Below are 21153 nucleotides of genomic sequence, written 5' to 3' on the forward strand. Positions count from 1 at the left end.
CGACGGGAAATATGCTACAATCTCTGAAGAAGTAATTCCCACGAATATTGATGTCAGGGAACGAGGTGAACCGAACTCTAACCAGAAGGAAGAAATTCCAAAAAGTAAGTTAGGATTTTATCCGAACTCTTCTGAGGAAAATGGTACTGCTCTACCACGAAAAGCTGTGAAAGTGGAACACAAAGCTCTTGTTCACAGATCTGAAAATGAGCTCGCGACACAGCACCTCGATAGTCTGGATGTGAAGCTAGAAAGTCTCAAAGGGAGCAAGAAGTCCATAGAATCAAATGCTCAGCGTCCTGATAATTTGACCAGGACCCCCGATCAAAAACCCTCGAAAGAACCAGAGGTGAAAAAGAAGATCGCAGAATCCGTCGTTACTGTACAGAACTCAGAAAACGTGGTAGGTCTAAGGGTCTCAGACCATGAACTCTCAAGGACTTCAGTGGAGAAAGCAGAAGCAGGTCCAAACCATAAGCGTTTCACTTTCAGGCCTAGCAATTTGCTTAAATTAAAAAAATCGGGATATAAAAATTACCCGAACGGTCAATCTACTGGCAAAGACTCCGAACCCAAGCAACAAGACCTATCACAATTGAAACCAAGAGATGAAAAACCGGAAGCCAATGAAGGGGATCCGAATCCAGAACTGATCGAGAGACCGATTAACCATGAATCGACCTCCAACAAAACAGATGCATCGTCCAAAAGCGACAACCAACCATCCACGGAGAGGTTAGATGCTAAACGAAAACCAGTGCAAGAGAAGACATACAAGGATCATAGAGACAAAACTACGGATTCGTCAAAGGCACCTATTAATGTCAACCATCCATCCTCGGCAAAAATAGAGACCAAACCAAAAGACCCAAGAAACCAAAACCACAATCACCAGAAGGTCAACACTGAATCCAATGCTGAAGCAGAAGATTTAAAAAACCCGCCACAATCAGAGGAAAAGACCATTAGACTCACAAGCAATCTTCCTTCCAATCAAAGGAAGGAAAACGTCGGAGCTCAACCAAAATTAAAAGACTCTACCGTCACGTCAAAGAATTTTCCTTCAGAAGAAAAGGCTGAAGATTTGAGGCTAAGTAAGAAGCTCCAAAAGTCTAGAATGGAATCACAAACCGTAAATAAAGACTCCAAGGGACCTATATCGGATGATCCAAGCTCATCCAGTAACCAAAAATCTAAACCGAAAGAGAAGGATGAGATGACCAAAGATAGATCTCAAGCCAAACCTAAAGAATCAAAATTTATCTCGGATAACCAACAATCAAATCTGAAAGAAACGACCAAAGGCGAACCCCAAACCAAGACCAATGATTCTAAAGCCGCGTCACAACCGAAAGCAGAAGTAGAATCTAAAGCCTCGAGTAACCAACACTCAAATACGAAAGGAAAGACCAAAGGCGAAACTCAAGTCAAAACCAAACCGAAAGCAGAAGCGGGGCTTAGCGCTTCAAGTAACGTACAACCAAACCAAACAGACAGGGAAGAGACTGAAGCCAAATCTGATACCCAGGAAATCAAATTCAGAATTGATCCGAACATAATGCCGAGGATGGGAGACGACCTTATAACCATGAAGTTCAAGATGTTCCAGCAGCTGGCCAGTATCGAGCAATTTGAACAGCACAGAGCCGAGGAACAGGGACTACCTGCCGGACCAAAATACCCCTTCTCTCCACAATGGCTGCTCGACAATCCAGATGAATTTATGGCAATAGATGCCACAGTGGAATATCCAAGCCAAGAAGAAGGTTCTTCTGAAGACGAAACGTCGCCGAATACGTCCAAAGTTGAATCGGAAGGTAAGATTAATAGTCAGTTGGGTTTCTACGGGTGGGGGCAGCGTAGTCTGGTTTTGCCATCCACTCCACTTTCACATTTCTTTAGAAACTACTACCCCCTCCCCTCCTCCCAGTGTTATAAAAACGCCCGAAGAGTACGAATTTGACCCCCAATACACAACACCCCTTATATTAAGTAATTCTTCGTCGGAATTTACAATCCCCAATTGGGTTTGAGGTGAGAATGGTTTGTATGAGTTTGTACCATTCTTTCCTATTATAAACAGGCTGGAAAATCTAGACTAACATCACTCTCGCATAGATTATATGAATTTGATTGTAGACGAACTCGACATCGCGGTATTCATTTTGAAAATGTTGCAAAGCATACATTTATTTTGCATATCATTCAAACTTCCCAATTTCAGACACCAAATCTTACGAAGATGATTTTACATCCGAAGATGAGTCAGAAGACGACGAAGATGGTGATGATGATAGTTATGATGATGACGAAGATGATGATGATAGTGATGATGGTGATGATGATTCGAGCTCAAGCACACCACGATCCAGCTCAGACGAACAATATTCGTCATCCGACGATTGTCGTACCACGGTTGAGGAAAGTCAGGAGAAGAATTTGGAAGCTGAGCAATCACACAATGATAACCTGACCCCAATGCACACGAATTGCGCGTGTGGTAAGCGTTCAGACACTGAAACATCTGAGGAGAATAACGGCTACGAACAAAACGTAGTAGCTCAACCGTGGGATTACGAAGAAGACGTAGACGAAGGAGAAGATCAAAAGGAAGTTTCGGAAAGGAATTCAACGACACCATCCGATGAAGTTTTGTCAAATCAGAGACGTATCCTCAAAGAGGGTAAAGGTTTAAATGAGAAAGATGTGAGCGAAAGGCTGATAGAAATGCACAAGTGTTGGAAGCGAGTGAAAAAAATTGAGGTTGTGTCAACGAAATATCCGAGGAGACGATCAACATCGCCTGTATTACCAGTCCAAGAAACTTTACGGGTGGAAGAGGAACAGAGGATTCAACGCGAGTACGAATATGACTCCGAAACTCCGGTCATTTTGAGAGTGGCCTACGGTCAGAAGGTCTACCACCTCAAACTGAAAAACTGCACCATCTGTAGCCTGGAATTTGATGCTTTTGTGCCTCACCAGGAAAGCCTGAGAACAGTTGGTGCAGCTGCGTCAAAGATCCCGATCCGAACGAAGTTAAGCCCCGTTCTACCACGCCATGATCGTGGCTACACCAAAGACGATTATGTTTTCGGGAAGGGCCTCAGTCACTTGGCGTACAGATATCTCCGAATTGTCGTCAAGATCCATGGAAAGCGGTTGGCAATACCTATAGACCTTGAAAAGGATCGCAAAATGGTGCGCGACTTCATAAGGAACCCTCGATCTTCCTTGTTGACGGATCCGCCGGGTTTGGGACAGTTCATATTGGATAAAGCTATGGCTATATTACAAGAACGGCCTCAATGGAGGTTCTGCGGTAAACACGTAGACGAGCAGCTGAAATATCATAAATGGTTCTCACAGTGCAATGCGTCCACGGAAACGGAAACGTCCTCTCCAAAGACCCAGGACGCAGCATCCAATGTATCATTTGGAAGTGAAGGTGAGGAAGATCACATCGAGGAGCAGGGCGATGAAGAAGAGGAGGATCAGGAATCGGATGAAGAACCGGAAGTTCAACCAGCTCGACCTCAAAGGATGCCTTTACCGGACGAAGAAATGCAAGAACCGGAACCGTTCACCGACGATCTTTATGCAGAAAGGACTGAACAACTTTTAGCTGAGAGAGCGGAAAAGGAACGAAAAGTGAAAGCTGTCCAACAAGCTGGCAAAAGCAACCATCACGTCCGAAAGACTTTTGCAGACAAATTCACATTTATACAGGAAAAATACTTCTGTCCAAATCCAAGCAGACGACAATTTAACGAAAGGAAATATAACATCGGATTCGTCCCGAAGAATGAAAAATGGATCCAGGTGGACGTCGACGCCGATCTTGCCAAGGAACATATCCGGAAAGAAGATCTGATAGATGCGCACGCGTATCCAATACAACCCGAAAACTATGACATCGGTACGTACCGGATGGATGAATGCGTCGCTGTCCAGAAAGCCAAAAAGGGCCACCTGGAAGGTCTTGGGGGCAAACAGAAGGTGAAAACTCGGGGAATTCCCAACAAACATCTGGAGAAGCACTACTTTGAGAAAGAATTGAAGAATCTGGAAAAGGACGAAGAAGAAAATGCCGACGAAGAGGAAACAGTTTTTGGAAATCCAGAAATTAACGAAATAACAGAGCCGAAGCCAATCTTTGTTGAAACTGGTTCACCGGAATTGGACATGCGACACATAGAAGACAAGCCCTGCAAAGTTCTTCAAAAACGCCCAACCGCTGCCAATCCTCCAACTCCGTCCAAAAATAAAAACCGTAAGAAGAGACATAGAACCACTTCCGGGGCGAATCCTGGAGCGGCGATCGCGCCCACCAATTTAGCAGAATCCCTTTTTGATTTTTCCCATTCTAAACCAAATCGTGCCAAAAAACGATAGAACGAATTTTTTATATCAAATTTTTTAATGAACTTTTAAAAAAAGAAAATGTATCTACATCTGTAAACGAGTTTTACTTTCTTGTCAAACCATTCCTGCCCCTTGCCCTTTAAATATAACCCTTTTTTCAGAAAAATAAGTCGAGAATGGCCTAGAGTTTGTTTTGGCACAGATGCCCGTCCATAATGCTTATCAACTTAGTCTTGATCAATTAGAGTCTGGAAACACGAGACTAGTTAGTTTCATGTAAACTTCCGGTTTGAAATTCAACCCGCTGGACTTGAAAATGTGTGATTTTATGTGAATTTTCGATTTTTCGGGCTAGAAATAGAGATCAGACGTTATAGGTAGGTAACTAAATATTTTGGGGATGATTCAACGATTATGTTCAACATAGTTGACGTTTTCCTCCACACTTTATCAACGATTAGCAATAATAGTGATCAAAAACAAAACGATAAACCAACAAAAATGCAAAGAGTCAAACTGCACAACAGCACACTACATGACAAGCCTTATAATAACTAGTGATAGAGCTTAATATGTGCTGCCTTGCATTACAAAACCGCTTGTACCAGTAGTAAGACAGCACTTGGCTAGCAATAGCACCAACCATCACTATACCCATGCAAACACCAGATCAATGACGGGTAGAGAGGTAGATGGTGATCTCTCAATGCTTTCATACTAATAGAGCCCTTCTATTTAGAGTTGTGGGGAGGGGGGTGCTGGGTGCTGGGAGGCTTTGTGATAAAAAATTAAGCTAAGCTTGCACTCAGGAAAGGAATTAATTTGAATGCTAATTCTTCCTGATAGGCTACTGGTATGCCAAGGGCATCTTAAATGATTTAAATACAGTCTTGTAAAAAAAAATTCCTGACACTTTTAGGAGTCTTTCACAAGGAACATTTTTTTACTTGTCTAACAGGAAAGGAAGCTAATATTTTCCTGTCAAGGTAAGGGTATATGAGTAATATTTGAGATATTGTAATAAAATACCTGAGAGGATTAAGGCCTGTTATTAATCCTGTCAGATATTCACTAATCCTATTATTATTATTACTATTATCCTCTTGTCTTAAACTTATGATACCCTCTCATATCATTCATTCATTCATTCATTCATTCATTCATTCATTCAATTAGTCTTTCTGTCTATTTATCATTCTTTTATTAATTCCTTTGTTTCTTTTGTAGTCATTCATTCATTCATTCTCATTTGTGCACCTTCATTCCTGAACTTTACTCTTCTTTCTTTCTGTTTTTCCTTGTCTCTATTTTATCATTCATTCATTGATATGGGAAAATAAATCAAGTTGGAAGATTTTGAAACAAATAGTCAAGATATCACAAACAATGACCCCCTAAATACTGAAGTATATTTTTAAACTATTTGTCAAGTTTTTGAGATTGTCATCACTCCCCATTGATTGCTTTATACTTCATACAAATTAAATGTAGCGTAACCATCAAATTTGGGTGTTCAAATTTTACAACTCTAGTCCCCGTCTAACCCTGTTTTATTACGGTTGGTGAAATTTGTCATCATTTCTATTGCCTTTATGATAATGATAGATTTATTTTACCTGAATATTGATATAATGAATAGGTGAGACAGTGGTTCACTTTGTCCAAAGAACTTCATATGATTAATTTTAACCAGTTAATAAAACATACAAGAGGGATTACCTCACACAGGAAAAACTTAGTACATTGGATTACACCCCCTGCAGAACTTAAACATAGGTGGTGGGGGAGGGGGGCATTTTACAAAACTGTGATATATGCACTCAGGAACTGACTATCTTAGTTTTTATCGTTATGGTACCCCTAAAAAGGTGAACATCCCCTGCTTACTTCAAGGAGAGTGTGTTGGGTATTTTACACTAACCAACCTATTAGTTTAGTAGCTATAATACACACTTGAATTCCTTTTCAAAATGAATATCTCAAGACCAATTTTCCTTTGACAAGAAAAGTTTTTAATAAAGTGGATAAATACATTATAAATATTAGCTTGATTGACTGAGGAAGAATATTTTTTTCAAAGTTTTTTTTAGTTAACTTTACATCTGTGAATGTTTTTTTTTTAAATTGTTTGTAAGGTAAAGTAAATGAATGCAATGATGATGGGAAAACTTTGGGCTTTTGTGTTATACATGCTATTTGAATATATGGGGAAAACTTTATTTCCTTGAGAATATATTGAAATAAAAAAGATGTTACCAACCACTTTATTATAAAAGGATAACAATTTTGTTTCACAAGGATCCTGTCTACCAGCTGGTCCTTAGCTAAACCATTTGGCATTGATTTTACAAGGATAATATCTTGTTGACTGGAATCATGAGGACATATTCAAGGTCACCAGGCTTTCACACGCCAACCAAGACTAGAACCCATGACCATCAATTGTTTGATGTAACCAAGAAAATAAGTTACATAAAGTTTTCAACTCTCTTACTGACTGTACTTAAGCCTAGCTCAATCTGTACATTTTAGGGCTTTTTCTGCGAAAAAAACATAATCTCTCACATTGATTGACTGGAGATCAATGGTGGCTCACGGCCATCGTGTCACAATCTGCTAGCTAGGTTAACATGAAAGATTATATCAATGGTGGCTCACGGCCATCATGTCACAGCTATAGCTATATATCACCTAATATTATATTTGTTTGAAATGACAATATTAAAGTGCTAATAACAAGTTGTCAAACATATTAATATCTAAATATTGATGTCAGTTAGATTCGTTAATTATCTTGTTTATATCACTGGTGTTAATTGATTATGATTTCATGGTCAAGAACCTTTTTTAAAATTATTTTTCCTCATTATAACAGTCAATACATCAATGCCAAGGGATAGGAAGTTTTTTTGAATGATTATTTTCTCATAATTACAATTGGTGCAGTTAGTCATTTATATATTTCCTCATTATTCTATATAGACCCAGCAGTAAAGGGGAAAGCTTCCAGATAATCAGGGAAAGATCAAGACTGAAGGATTAAACCATGACCATTTAACCAATACTCGTGTACCTAAGTTAAATATATTTCATGTTTGGCCAGCTGATAGACAGGATTCTAATGAACCTAATTTGTTTCTAACAAAAATTTTATTTGTGTTTTTTTTGATTATTGAGTTAAGTTTTCATAAAGTTTCAGGTATATACCCCATCATCAGTGATAAGCAATTACAAACTGTTCCTTTCTCTTTCAGATTGAAGTGATGATTTAATGTGGAAAGTTGTGTTGGCAGTCAAATGTTATTCTGTAGTTTTGGATAGAAAAGATTCTTAAAAACTAGGCAATATTTAGAAAAGTTGTGGAACCAGTGACATTTTGTCAGTCTTTCTTGAAATAAACATCAATAGGGACAGAACATATGATATGATAAAGATATTAGATATAAGTAAGTAATATTGGAATGGTGCGAGACTTAGAAATGAAAATAAGTTTTGAATGTTAACGACTGTATATTTGCAGACAAGTCAGACGACAATGGAAGAATTATGGAGATAAATAGTAAAATGTCATGTTACAAAAAAAGATAATTGAAATGAAATATTGAGAGGAAACTGAATCCATTGGTTTCGTTTTACTGATTACAACTAAATTAACATCTTCACTGCCGTTAATTAGGACTCACCTGTTGTTACTATGGTGTTGCCATGGTGATATATGGGTGCCAGAATGGTTGATATCAAGCAGACACAATGTCAAATGTCTTTGGGTTACAGTCAAAAAATACATCCATGTCGAAGAGTCGCACAACTTCAGACTTGAGGCAACGTTTGCAGGAAAATCCAAAAATTTAAACGATCTTTTATATGGACATTCGCCTTTCCAGAAAAAGTTCAGTCGGAACAATTCCAGAGAATCTTCGGAATCATCAAATTCAGGAAAAGATGGTCACCAGAATGGAATTACAGACGCTAAGAATTGTGGTCAACAAAATGGTGTCGCAGATGACACAAAGTTTGAGTCAAAAAGTCAAAGACAAAATTCTCAAAATTTTGAAACCACCTTAAAGTTATTTAAAGAAAATTGCAAACCAAAAGAAGGAATTAGAATTGTGCCTGCAAAATCTGTAATTACTCGTCAAACTGTGTCTGCTTCCAGTTTACAAAATGGTGGAACTTCCTTGGATACCAAACAGCCATTGACTGCTGCTGAGAAGAAAAGACTGAACTTTCAAAGCACCAGAGAAAAAGGAACTACTTCTAGTTTTGCAACATCTTTTTTAAGTTCTTCTGCTTTGCAGGCTGTGACATTTTCTGTTGAGTCATCTCAAAAGGATTCTGGGAATTTAACAGATGTCAAATTGCATTCTTATCATGGAGAAGATTCTCAAAGTCTGCTGACTTCTGCAAGTGATTTGAATCATTCTGTGACCAACACTGCCAAAAATGTGTCTGCTGCAAAATCGGCCAATTCTCAAACTGCTGGAATTTTAGAAATGCCACTTATTCATTCCAAAGTTTGGGACGCTATTAAGCATACTTCGACCAGTCATATGACAAATGGAGCAGAAGTATCCAATTATATAACTGCTGGAGTCGAAAAGTGCGATCATGTGACAAATGCCAATGAATCATCCAATCGGGTGGCTTTAGAAATCAAGGCATCTAATCAGAAATCAGAGGAAGCAGAATCATCCATTCAAAATGTAAATGAAGTGCAATCAACGAAATCAAGACAAGACAAGACAAATCAAATTAAATCAAATGAAAATGTGCAATCAAGAAAATCAGATTTGGAAAAAAGTCACAAGATCGTTAAGAAAGGTCAAAATCAATTTAATTCTAAAAGTCTGGATAATTTTCATCTCAAAGCTAAAGAATCATCAACCAGACTTACAAAAGAAACTGCAACCAAAGCAGATGGGTCTTTTCCGAATGAAAAGTCGCATACGAAAAGTTTTGAAAATTCGGCGAGAACACTTAAGCTACTGAATCAGGATAATGAACGACTGTCTGCCTTTTCGCCCTATCAAGGTCAAGGATGTACCGAGGTTGTGGAATCTGCGACTGATAGTGCCGTGGAGATGGATTTGACAAATTCATTCAAGTCTATAAAATCAAGTGACGAACATCCAGATATGAGAAATGGTGTACGGAAATTCTGTGACGAGAAAATTGAATTCAACCAATCAAAACCTTCAAAAGGTAAGTACAATATTTTTTGACTTCTATGAAAATGCTGCTCTTTTGAATTTGTGACGTCTGTAAAATATTGTATTATTTGACTTGTGGAAAGTTATTATACCCCCATGCTTTTGGGGGTATTTTGTGGTAAGAGGAAGGGTGTGACCCACCGCTACAGGCTTGTTCTTTTCTGATCACATGCAGGTCTACTTCAGTTGCGTTTCTAAAGAGGCGTGGTCTGTCTTTGCCCCCACAAACAACTTTCAAATTTCATATCATTCAAAGAATTGCCATTGAGCTCCCCTGACAAGTTTGTGGCCCCTTCTAGGTCCCCTCTCTTAATGGTTCATAAAAACGGCACTGGTCTTCTTTCCTTGGAATGATGTTATACCATTACTTCATTAATACTTATTATACTTTCATTAAATACGGATTTGGTATTAGATTAATAAAATAATTAGTTATTTTGTAAAACTTCATTATACCAAGTTAATAAAGGCTTTATTCTGTTGCCATGGTAATAATTTGAAATTGACTTTTGTCATAATTCCTTCTTTGTTAGATTTTTAAGTCAGCTCAAGTTTTAACCAATATATTGTTTAATCAAAATTAGGGTGACTTATTTTTCTGTTTACTGATTTATCAATAATATACAAAATTTTCCCCATTGCTCACTGAAAGGTGTCTCTTAATTATCTCAATCAGAAGCCAGTTCATTAGTTCAATAAGATACAGAACAGTAGAATATAAAACTCTATTTCATTTCATTAGTTCAATAAGATACAGAACAGTAGGATGTAAAACTCTATTTCATTTCATTAGTCCAATAAGATACAGAACAGTAGGATGTAAAACTCTATTTCATTTCATTAGTCCAATAAGATACAGAACAGTAGGATGTAAAACTCTATTTCATTTCATTAGTTCAATAAGATACAGAACAGTAGGATATAAAACTCTATTTCATTTCATTAGTCCAATAAGATACAGAACAGTAGGATGTAAAACTCTATTTCATTTCATTAGTCCAATAAGATACAGAACAGTAGAATATAACACTACATTTCATTCCATTAGTCCAATAAGAAACAGAACAGTAAGATATAAAACTCTATTTCATTTCATTAGTCCAATAAGATACAGAACAGTAGGATATAAAACTCTATTTCATTTCATTTCATTAGTCTAATAAGGTAAAGGAAATTTGGATTTAAAACTCCATTAATTTATTTTTAAAAAGAAATGAAAAAATATCAAAATAAAAAATCTTTAAAAAGGTGGAATTTATCTCAGCAGACGACAAGCGTGGTTAAAATTATTGATTTTTTATTTAACTGAGTAGAATATTACACCGTGTGTTGTAATTCACCATGCACATGCAATGAGCGGAGAAATTAGGTCACTCTCCCATTCCTTGACAATTTCATTGATTTTTTACGTGTTTTTCTCGTTTTTGTCGACTAGGGTTGGATGGTTGGAATGAGTCACCAAGATTACGAACTTGTCTCCAGAAGTTAGAAGACACCAGTGGCTTGGACTTTACATTCTTTGTTCAACAAAATTCTCATACAAGGTAAGGAGATTTTTGAGTGGCAGGGGGTAGGGATTTTTAGGGGGAGGTGGGTGAGGTCAGAGTTTAGAGTTGAAGGGGGATGTGGGGAAGGCATAGGTATGATAGGCATGGGTTGGATTCTGTAGGGGTAGGGAGCCATTGAAAAGGATGAGGGGTGGAGCAAGGTCACAAGAAGTTTTGAGGGGCAGGGATTATTTGTAAGGGATCAAGAATTCTGTGAAGAGGGGATGTGTTGGACAGGAAGTAAGGATAAGAGGAATCTTTAGGGGTAAGGGATTTTTGATTTGATTTGACAAGTTTTATTTTAAGGGATGAAGATTCTGTAGGAGGTGTAAACAGGCTGTAGGGTTGACGCCAGGCACTCCTTGAACTTACTCTATTGTATTTTCAAGGGTGGAGGAATATTTACTTTTATTTGCAAGGAAAATGCAGAATTTATAGTTTCATGTAAAAATTTAGAAAAATCATTTATTTTGTATTTTGATAAAACTATATCAATATATTTCTACAAAATTTGAAAATTCATGAAAATTTCAAAGTTGTATAATCTGATAGTACAGTTAACAACATTCATCAGTTGACATTCTTTAAAATGTCATTCTGACATTCTGACATTTTCCTTTGTTACAATCTCTTAGATAATAGCATGGTCTCTTCTAATTTGCATCAGGGATGACATGTTTATTCTGTTTGACTTTTCCACTTACGCTAGGGGCTACCTTGGGGCCTTATTCTTGGAAAACTTAACTTATTATCCAATCAAATTTCTTAAAGCTAGATTTAGATTAAGATTTTTAAATCTTAATTTTGAAGAATAAGGGGCCTGATTTATATCTGGCATCAGTTTAGTCCGTGTGAATGATAGAATCCAAAACAGTGATGGTAGGATATTGAGTTGCCTTTATTTGCCGGTCATGTCTGGCTAAAGTTCTAAAAGCTGGTTACGATTATTTTCCTGAAGACAATTTTTTTAAAATGTGGCAGTTTAATGGAAGATTGTATTCTGTTCTTTTTTTGATGAAATAATAAAATTTTGTGCCATTTTATTCAAGAATTTTTATAATTTTCTTCAGAAAAGAAGAAACTAAGAATGAAAATGTTTTGTCTCCAAATAAAAGCGCAACAGAAGAGCAACTAGAAAGGTATGGTGCTGTTAAATACTTTGTTTTCGGTCTATAGATATTTGTTTAAAATTAGTAATGGAGTAGACTCAGTCTCCACACTATTTGGTTTGACGCGCCAGTTTTAATTTACATATATTAACCAGTCACGACTGACTTGGACTTCGAATGTTTGAGTGAAAGATTGGTTTAAAGGCAAAATTATTAATTGATTTTTCACTTCACAATGAAAGTGAATGACAGATCTGAATAATATTAATTATTGATTAAATTGTAAATAATATCCCTTGTATAGCAGTTTTCTTTCCAAGTTGGAAAATGTTTAAAATTTTATCAATTTGATCTGTGAATTTCAGGGAATTAGCCGGTATAAATTGGAGACAACGAAGAATTTCAGGAAGGACGAAGATTACATCGGGAAGTCTGTCAACAACTGTGATTGGTCGCCATCTTGTTATAACGCCAGATCTATTTATAGACGATACCGTGCCAGACACGACATCTCACGCCATGTCTGAACTCGAGAAAATGATCGCTAAAAAATATCAACAGAAGCGTGCGGCTTCACCGCATCATCGAAAACAGCTGCATATTATTCGACGCCCACAAAGTGTGCCTGCTAAGGGCAGAGTTTTATATCCCACTGTTGCCTCCTTCGATCCTGTGCAGCCCGCGGCAACAACAGAAACAACAGTCCCGAACACTGTGGAATCAAAATCCAGCGAACCTATTTATATGAACGCCATATTTGGACATGGAAACTCGCAAGATGTGATCACCAAGCCTCCACGTCCAAATAAACGTTGCTATGTGAAACGGAATTCCAAATTAAATCCTGAAGCTATATATTCTTCAACTACTTCGAAAGGATTTCAAATTTATAAAAGAGATGGCTGTGACAGTAGCGTGGCTTCCGAACGGACCTCCCGGAAAGATCACATCAAGAACATTCAACGTCTTTTTGAAAATAGTTCCAAAGATGGACAAAACACGATACGAAAATCTCCCAATTCTCATAAAAATCAAGAACAATCGTCTTTGAATTCCTTTATCAAGTTTGAATCACGCTCAAATAATTCTATCAACGAAAAACAATGCCTTGGAAAAGATGCTCAAAATTCTCAAAATGGTGGTAACTTACAGAAAAACATGTCCATAAGATCAAACTTAAGTCAAGTAACTATGAGGTCTGTTGCTAGCCAAGTATCTGACCCGGAAAATTTAGCAGAAAAACAAAATACACCACCGAAAAAATTCAAATTTAAAAATATGTGGAAACATAAAAGAGGCAAATATCAACCATCTTTGGAAGATCTTACGAACTTAAATGCGTCAAAAATTCATTCCAATTTTAAATCTTTGCCGAACATTTCTTCAAATAAAGATTTTGAGTCGAACACTTGCATGAGTTTGCCAAACTCTCCAGGAGTGAAAAACAGTTTGAGTGTGGTTGATATGGGTGACATTGCAAAACTGGACAACATGTTAACGAAACAATATTTCGGAAATACGAAATTCGATCAAATTCGGAAAAGCAAAAATAAAAAATCTGGTGCTAAGAGTTTGGAAGAGATGAAAAAACAGTTTTATTCAGAACCGTCAATATCTTTGAAGAGGTCTCATGAGGATTTAAAAGGTTCCACACACTTTTCATCAGCGACAACAGAATATCACACTTCCTTAGTTACAGGAATCGTCAATGACGACACACTATCCGATATCAATCCAGATATATTTGACAGCGATGCCGCAGGATCCACAGACAATGGACTGTTTCCGTCTTCTAAGTCTCTAAATCGGGACAAAAATTCAAGCCGAGCTTCATCCCATTCTGGCTCTCGATCGCCGTTTGTGCATAGTTCAAGTGTTGTCCCAGAACCAGAAATTCCGAAAGCGAATCCAACCATTGAAATTACGCGAGTTCCTGATAAAAATCCAGAGTTATCGGACAGTTTTACAATCAGTGAAGTTGGCGTCAGTCAAGTGGACAGTCTACAACTCAGTAGTTGCTACTACAGTTCCACGCAAAGAGAATCCGATTCAGACACTGAACCAATCAATGGAATCAATTACTCCCGAACCAAAAGTGCGTTTCACCCAGTTGAAGGTCATTCAAAAGTCCAAGGTCAAAGTTCAAAGAAAGTTGATGATGACATCACATCTGTTTCATCGTTATCTGTTTCCACGACAACTCGTGGATTCTCTGTGACCGAATCTGCTCATGATACAGAAACGGACACTACATTTCAGCCTTATTCAAAGACAAACTATTCCAAAAAAGTGTCAAAAGATTCTCTTGCCAAAAGTTCAAAAGTATTTTCAGACAATCTTGCCAAACGTCTTTCATATAGTGCAGAAGATTCTGGTCAGCCATCTTTGATTCAGAGTCAAATGAAGAAAAATGAAACGGCAGAAAACAAATTAGTTGTTTCTGGAGCAGAAGACATTGAAATGTCAACATTTTCAATCCAGGCTCAAGATAGTTTTGATTTTGCGGGAAATTTTGATGCAGACTTACTGAGAGCCAAACGTAAAAGACTGACCAAAATGGCTTCTGTACAATCGCCAGTCAAGCAAGTGTATGACTCCGCAAATTTGAAACCTGATGAACCAAGCCATTCATTGAATGCTTCTGAATTTTCTGAATCAACTAAGAAAACAGAAAGCGAAAATTCGTCACCTCATAGGGAAGTAATTGCCATGACAGAATTAACTCCGAAGGCTTCATCCGTAGATCCGCTATATGCTAGGGTGAACAAAGGAAGAAAGGTGAATGAAATGGACACCATGAGTGACAAAGTAAATGGAGGTTTGCCACTTTATGCTGCCATCAACAAAGAAAAGAAACTTCCATCACAGACGTCCGATGGGTTTACTCCAAGAAATTCGTCAACTTCAACTTGTGAATTTTCTCCGCCATATGCAACTGTCCAGGATTCAGTTGCTGGTAACAATTCAACCAATCGAAATCCATCTCCACCATATGCAACAGTTGAAGAATGTACGAAATCTATAACCAAGGTAGATAACTCTGCAGATGATGAATATTTCGCGACGTCGCCTCCGTACGAATCTTTAAACGGATGCCGCGAAAATGTAGCAGAAGTGAATTCCATTCAAACTGCTGAGAAGTCAGAAAATATTACAGAAAATGATTTAGTTATTTCACCGCCTTATGCTTCCGTCGAAGACTGCAAATCAGAAATTACCCACAATGCACATCCAATATATACATCCGTTGACGAATGTCGAATCGAAACAAGGGACATTACTCTTGGTGAATCAGCTTTGAACGAAACTGAAAGCTTCACTCATTATGAAAGTGTGGTAGATTTGAAAACAAAAACGCCTCAAAATTCTGTAAATGAGACTCAGCTTGTTCCTGCAGAAAATTTTGACATTCCGAAGTCGTCTTCTCAGTGTTCATTGTATCAGACTATAGATCAAGTCCGTGGACAAATCGACGAGGGCAAGAGTGATTCTGGGATACAAGTTGAGGGTTCGGAACTGGAAATGCCTCTCGGTGAATCTGCCTGCTCTCAACGAAGAGAAGACTTATACGCCAAAGTTGGAACTTATCGTAAGAAAAGTGTGAATGGTGCTGAATGTGTCGTGTCTAATCGGTCGTCGTTAGATGGAGATGAGATGGAGGTGTTATCTGACGAAGATCAAGGTCCGCCCTTACCCGCCCGAAGATATAAAACAGAAAGGTAAGTTGGTCACTTTGTTTTATTTGTATGCCCTACGAGGTAACATAACTTTTGAATTTGCTATCTCTCAGACGCCAAGTGGTAGCACAAATGGTTATAGTGTTGAAATCTTTACACACTGTCATTTGCTTGGTTACGTCATATAAATGGTGGTTGTTGTGGGTTCAAATTTCGGTCAGTGTGTTAAAGGGGAACAATTGGCATTTTCAGGGATGTGCTTTAATGTGCTTTAATAGTCTTAAGAAGTACTAAAACGCACGAAAACCGCATAATCCCTTCAAATATACCTATTATAGTTGACCATGCTATAAGTGGGTACTGATAATAATTTTAATTCTCTGTTGTTGTTTATTTCAGTACATCCAATCTGACAAAAAACAACAGTTCTTCACGGCCCTCCTTACTCAATAAGATGGGATTGATCAAAAACTCAACCAAGACCAAAATTAAATCTTTCCGTAAAGCTGTGAGTTTGGAGAGAGGATTGGATGATGTTGGAAGCATAAATACTCCGTCAAAAACAGAAAAACTGGAAAAGTCAAAAACTAAGATGAGAAAAGCCCCCTCTCTGAAGTCTTTAACGGCCTTATTTGGGAAAAAGTCGAAGTCTAAGAAAGAAAAAACTGACAGTGTTTTGAGCGTGTTTGATGATAGCCCTGACAAGTATGTTATCTTTGTATTTAATAATAAAGTATATATTACAATACCCTTTTTGTAACCTAGTTTCTCCCTGTCAGTGTTGCAGGTCTGGGACAATAATTCAAAATTTGAAAGAATGGGCTAAAGCTGCTTTCTTATCAAATTTCCCTCATTACACACTGCATGGCATTGTCTGTATAAGCTCAATATGGTGCAAAAAAAGTAGGACATAAGAATTGATTGAAAATAGTCAGACTTTCAAAATTTGTGCACCATCAATTTTAACTCTTCTTTTAGACTCTTCTTTTAGACTATTATGTAAATCCATAGTTCAGTACCTATATTGGTTTTTAAACACACTTTTCTATTCTAGGCTACCAGTCAAAAACTCAACTCTTTCTTTATCTAAGAAGAAATTATGGAGCTCAGCTAAAAACTTGGAAATAAACAGCGTGGAGCCTCCAAAAATGTTACGTTCCATCGGAAAGTTGTTGGAGATTTGTTCAGACGGCAGTAAGGTTGTGGAATTACGGAAACCCCCTGACGGACCCATAGGGTTTTATATTGGTAGGGGCACAGCTAATTATGATTACGGTAAGTCTATGGGAGTGAGGGGGGGGGGAGCGGTAATGTGTTTCGAAATAACGTTAAGGAACTTCCACTCATATGCCAAACTGTTGTGGCATTGATCTTTCCTGTATTATCCTTTATCATGGGTAGACTGGTATAATGAGGATGACCTATTCAAGGTCACTAGACTTTTAAACGCTGATCAAGATTAGATGCTATGACTACCATTTGCTTGACGTAACCAACTGACTGTGCTATAGCCCTTAATCAGTCTTTGATTCTAATATAATTCATTTCAGGTATATTTATATCAAGATTTTCCGATGAAAGTTTGGAGAAGTTATTTTCCGGGTTGATGTCTGTGGGAGACGAGGTGATTGAAATAAATCAACGACCAATCAGAGACCTGTCCCTCGACGATGTTTACGGATTAATGGCCGACAAGAGTAAACTAGTGCTACGAATCTTTCCCATCGCCTCTCGACGCGACTTATAGCCAAGGGAGGTAATCTTTCAGATGCGACTTATAGCCAAGGGAGGTAATCTTTCAGATGCGACTTATAGCCAAGGGAGGTAATCTTTCCCATAGCTTTCAGACGTGACTTTTGTAATTATAGCCAAGAGAGGTAACTTAACTGTGATGCAAATAGATAAGTTTATCAAAGGGCTGTAACTCATGATTTCCCTCATATCTCTATTTAAAAATCAAATAAAAATGTGTTCGTTAAAATTGATTGCCAATCGCTTGTAATAGTTAGACATTTTGAAGATAAAAACAATCATGAATATATTCTTTGCCAAAAAAATCAAAGTGTCACATTCCATTTTGAAATCCTGCAATCAAACAAAGTGCATTTATTTCAATTTATTTATTTATTTACAAATCTTATTTATTGTACATTTATTTTGTTCATATGTATATTTATTATCTAATCTAAGATGAAGCTCCATATTTTGGAACTGTCAAAGACTTTCATGCACATTCACAGATGATTCCAAACATAGGGAATTTTTCCACAAAAAAATTATTGTTCTTCTAGGACAATAGACCTTATTCACGCGTAGGCCATGTTGAATCCAGAATGAGGCTTCTGACGGGTAACAAAGGTAATGTAAAATCGCCACATTGATGTCTTTAAAACCTCTTTCTCCTATCCCATTTTTTAATGAAATATGCCATTATATTAAATAAATTAATTTGCACAAAAACAAACTATACAGTTGAGAGTTGTCTTGATCACCAACATGTTTCAGGTTCTGTTTTACTATTTCTGATATGCATAATATATTAATTATTTTTAAAACACAAAATATTTTGTATAAAATTGTGATAAAGTAAAATTTTAAACTTATTTCATGAGCATAATCAAATTTATAAAAAGATTTCTATATTGTATGAGTTTTCTTTTTCATTTTGAATATTTTCTTAATGCCCTTTGGAATATTTGGGGTATAACTAGATATTTTTCTGTGCTAATCCAAACTTTTTCAACAACCTGTGAAATTTTAACTCAAATTCCTCAGGAGAGGATCTTTTATATTTGACCTGGTCACGTATTCTCGAATCGATCTTAGCGCCAGGATGTCCCAGGTTCTTATCTTCTTACATTGATTCTAGGATATCCTAGGTTCTTATCTTCTAACATTGATTCTAGGACATCCTAGGTTCTTATCTTCTAACATTGATTCTAGAACATCCTAGGTTCTTATCTTCTGACATTGATTCTAGGATATCCTAGGTTCTTATCTTCTAACATTGTTTCTAGGATATCCTAGGTTCTTATCTTCTAACATTGATTCTAGAACATCCTAGGTTCTTATCTTCTAACATTGTTTCTAGGATATCCTAGCGCTAAGATCGTTTCCAGAATACGTGACCAGATTCTCAAAATCCCCCAAAAATCTCAATTAGGATGTACCGTGTCAATTGACCATCTAACTTGCAGTTATAAACAATGATTACATCAAATCAAATATAATTGCACAAGGGAAAGTAAATACTGCCCTGGGTAACAAAATTTAGTTCCTATAAGTGATACAGAGGGCTGAAATATCAGCTGATAAAATATATAGACGACTGTCCTGTCCTGCGTTCTAGCACTATTGTAATTCTGTATCTAAAATTAGGAGTAAGTTAAAACAGCATAGCAAGCCAGGCACATATTAACATCATTCCACCGTAGGGGGTGATCCAGCGTACCCTGGGGTTCCCTGTCAGGGCGTGATAGTAACAACTTCCTGAAAATATGACCATTCCTGTAGACATTAAGGCACCAACCTGAAAAAATTAAATTCATTTAGAAGTCCTTGGGGTCCTTGGAAAATTCTAGGTAGTGCTTACTTGGTGAATTCTGCATGTTCAGGACTCATGTAATCAACCATAAGTACAATATAACATTTGGATGTGTTCAATCAGTGCCGGAAAAAATTTCTGAAGCCAGATTTGGATCAGGCCCTTTGATGTTCGACCCACAATGGGGCTGAGACCTTTCAACCCCAAATTACCCAGAAAATACAAACCATCTTGAGCTTCAAAACTGATACCTACCAAATATGGTTTCCTCATTAAAGGCATAGATAATAAAGCTACAGAATGAACCAAATGCAGCTTATAACCTGTATCATATGTCTGTAACAAAAAAAAAAATTCAAGACAATTTTAGATTATATAAGCTCCATTAGACTTATATTTTTTAGAGTCAAAATTAGCCTACACGGCTCAAATGAAACACTTAATTCTAACCCAAAATAAATTGAAAATTGAAATGACTTCAGCTCCATTAGACTTTAAGAGTCGAAATGACAATAGCAATTACAAATTCTGATCCAAAATTAGAATAAAGAGAAAAATCAAGGCCTTGAATTAGTCTGATACTCACAACTTTTAATTTAGCTGACTGTTCTGTTTCTCTGAAAGCTACAATTTAATTTTTTTTAAATTAATCAAAATTTCAAGTATGGAGGGTGGAGAAACCATGTGACCTTTGAACTCTAAATTGACCTCATGTCAGCCACGTGACCCAGAAAAACATGCACGTGCATTCTGTGATCATTCAGAAATAAGATAAGACAGTGTAAGGACTGCTGTTATATCGTCTGCTTGCTGATCAAAATGATGAAAACTGAATGCAAGAAACTTCGAAGGAGGTTGAACCCTACATAAGGTTAGAATTTTAAATTTACCATGTGCGCCATAGGCCCCCATTGCAATCGCTGTGGCTCCTGACAATCCAGCAAATCGAATAAACCCTCGAGCCGGTACCGCCATAGCGACCCCCTTGATGATTACTCTCTCGGCTTCCTTAGCTTGTCCCAATGCAGCCCCAATCGTCCAATTTATCAGTCGGTTCACGTCGTTAATCAAATTGCCCATGTCAGTACAAAACGTTTCCTAAAATGCTGTAGTTCAAGTCAGAAATTGTAGAAATCTTGTGCGAGTTTCTTTACAATTTTCGACTTCCGGTTTGACCATGGACGACTTTCTTCGCCTCACAGCTTAGAGAGTTATTCACGGGAATTAAGTATGTTAGAATCCGGACAACAAACATTTTATTTAGCATCTGTCTAAGCTTATGGGAGACACACAAGTCTGTATGTCTTGAATTGATAAAGGATACAGTAATCTGAAATACTAGAATATTAGCCTACACCTGTAACAAATATCTAACAGGGAAGTGTCTTAATCTCGCTACATGGGAGGCAACTCCGTATGTCTTTAGAAAAATAAGACTACAGTTAATATTTATTATTATACCATTGTTAAAGGAGGTTTTCTCGTTCAGCCTACGATTTTTAAGCAGTAATTTTTGAGTCGGGAACTCGAGTGTTTCGGTTGTCAAGTGTCCATTCATACAAGATGGGAGAAAACTCGTCACACTTCATTCGGACTGAAAATTCGCCTGTGTAAAATCAAATTTCCAAATGATAATTTTGTTATTGGTGGTCATTTTCTAGGACTCTCAGTAGTGACGAAATGAGACTGACCCCTCTTCTG

General features: G+C 37.3%; 3 protein-coding genes across 3 annotated transcripts; 2 read left to right on the forward strand and 1 right to left on the reverse strand.

The window, feature by feature from the left end:
• Positions 1-1558: 1558 nt before the first annotated feature.
• Positions 1559-4459, forward strand: LOTGIDRAFT_230045 (hypothetical protein; the record flags this gene model as incomplete). Its single annotated transcript, XM_009046262.1, has 2 exons — positions 1559-1817; positions 2225-4459. The coding sequence occupies 2 exons, from the start codon at positions 1559-1561 to the stop codon at positions 4393-4395; spliced, it is 2430 nt and encodes an 809-aa protein (XP_009044510.1). The 3' UTR covers positions 4396-4459.
• Positions 4460-17026: 12567 nt separating this feature from the next.
• On the forward strand, positions 17027-17655 carry LOTGIDRAFT_109768 (hypothetical protein; the record flags this gene model as incomplete). Its single annotated transcript, XM_009046263.1, has 2 exons — positions 17027-17183; positions 17459-17655. Coding segments are annotated over 2 exons (354 nt in total), but the record flags the coding sequence as incomplete, so codon positions are not given.
• A 1638-nt stretch (positions 17656-19293) lies between these two features.
• Positions 19294-20427, reverse strand: LOTGIDRAFT_109541 (hypothetical protein; the record flags this gene model as incomplete). Its single annotated transcript, XM_009046264.1, has 3 exons — positions 19294-19437; positions 19708-19788; positions 20314-20427. The coding sequence occupies 3 exons, from the start codon at positions 20425-20427 to the stop codon at positions 19294-19296; spliced, it is 339 nt and encodes a 112-aa protein (XP_009044512.1).
• Between the last annotated feature and the right edge of the window lie 726 nt (positions 20428-21153).

This window comes from Lottia gigantea (assembly GCF_000327385.1).
Source record: "Lottia gigantea unplaced genomic scaffold LOTGIsca_10, whole genome shotgun sequence".
NCBI lineage: Eukaryota > Metazoa > Mollusca > Gastropoda > Lottiidae > Lottia > Lottia gigantea.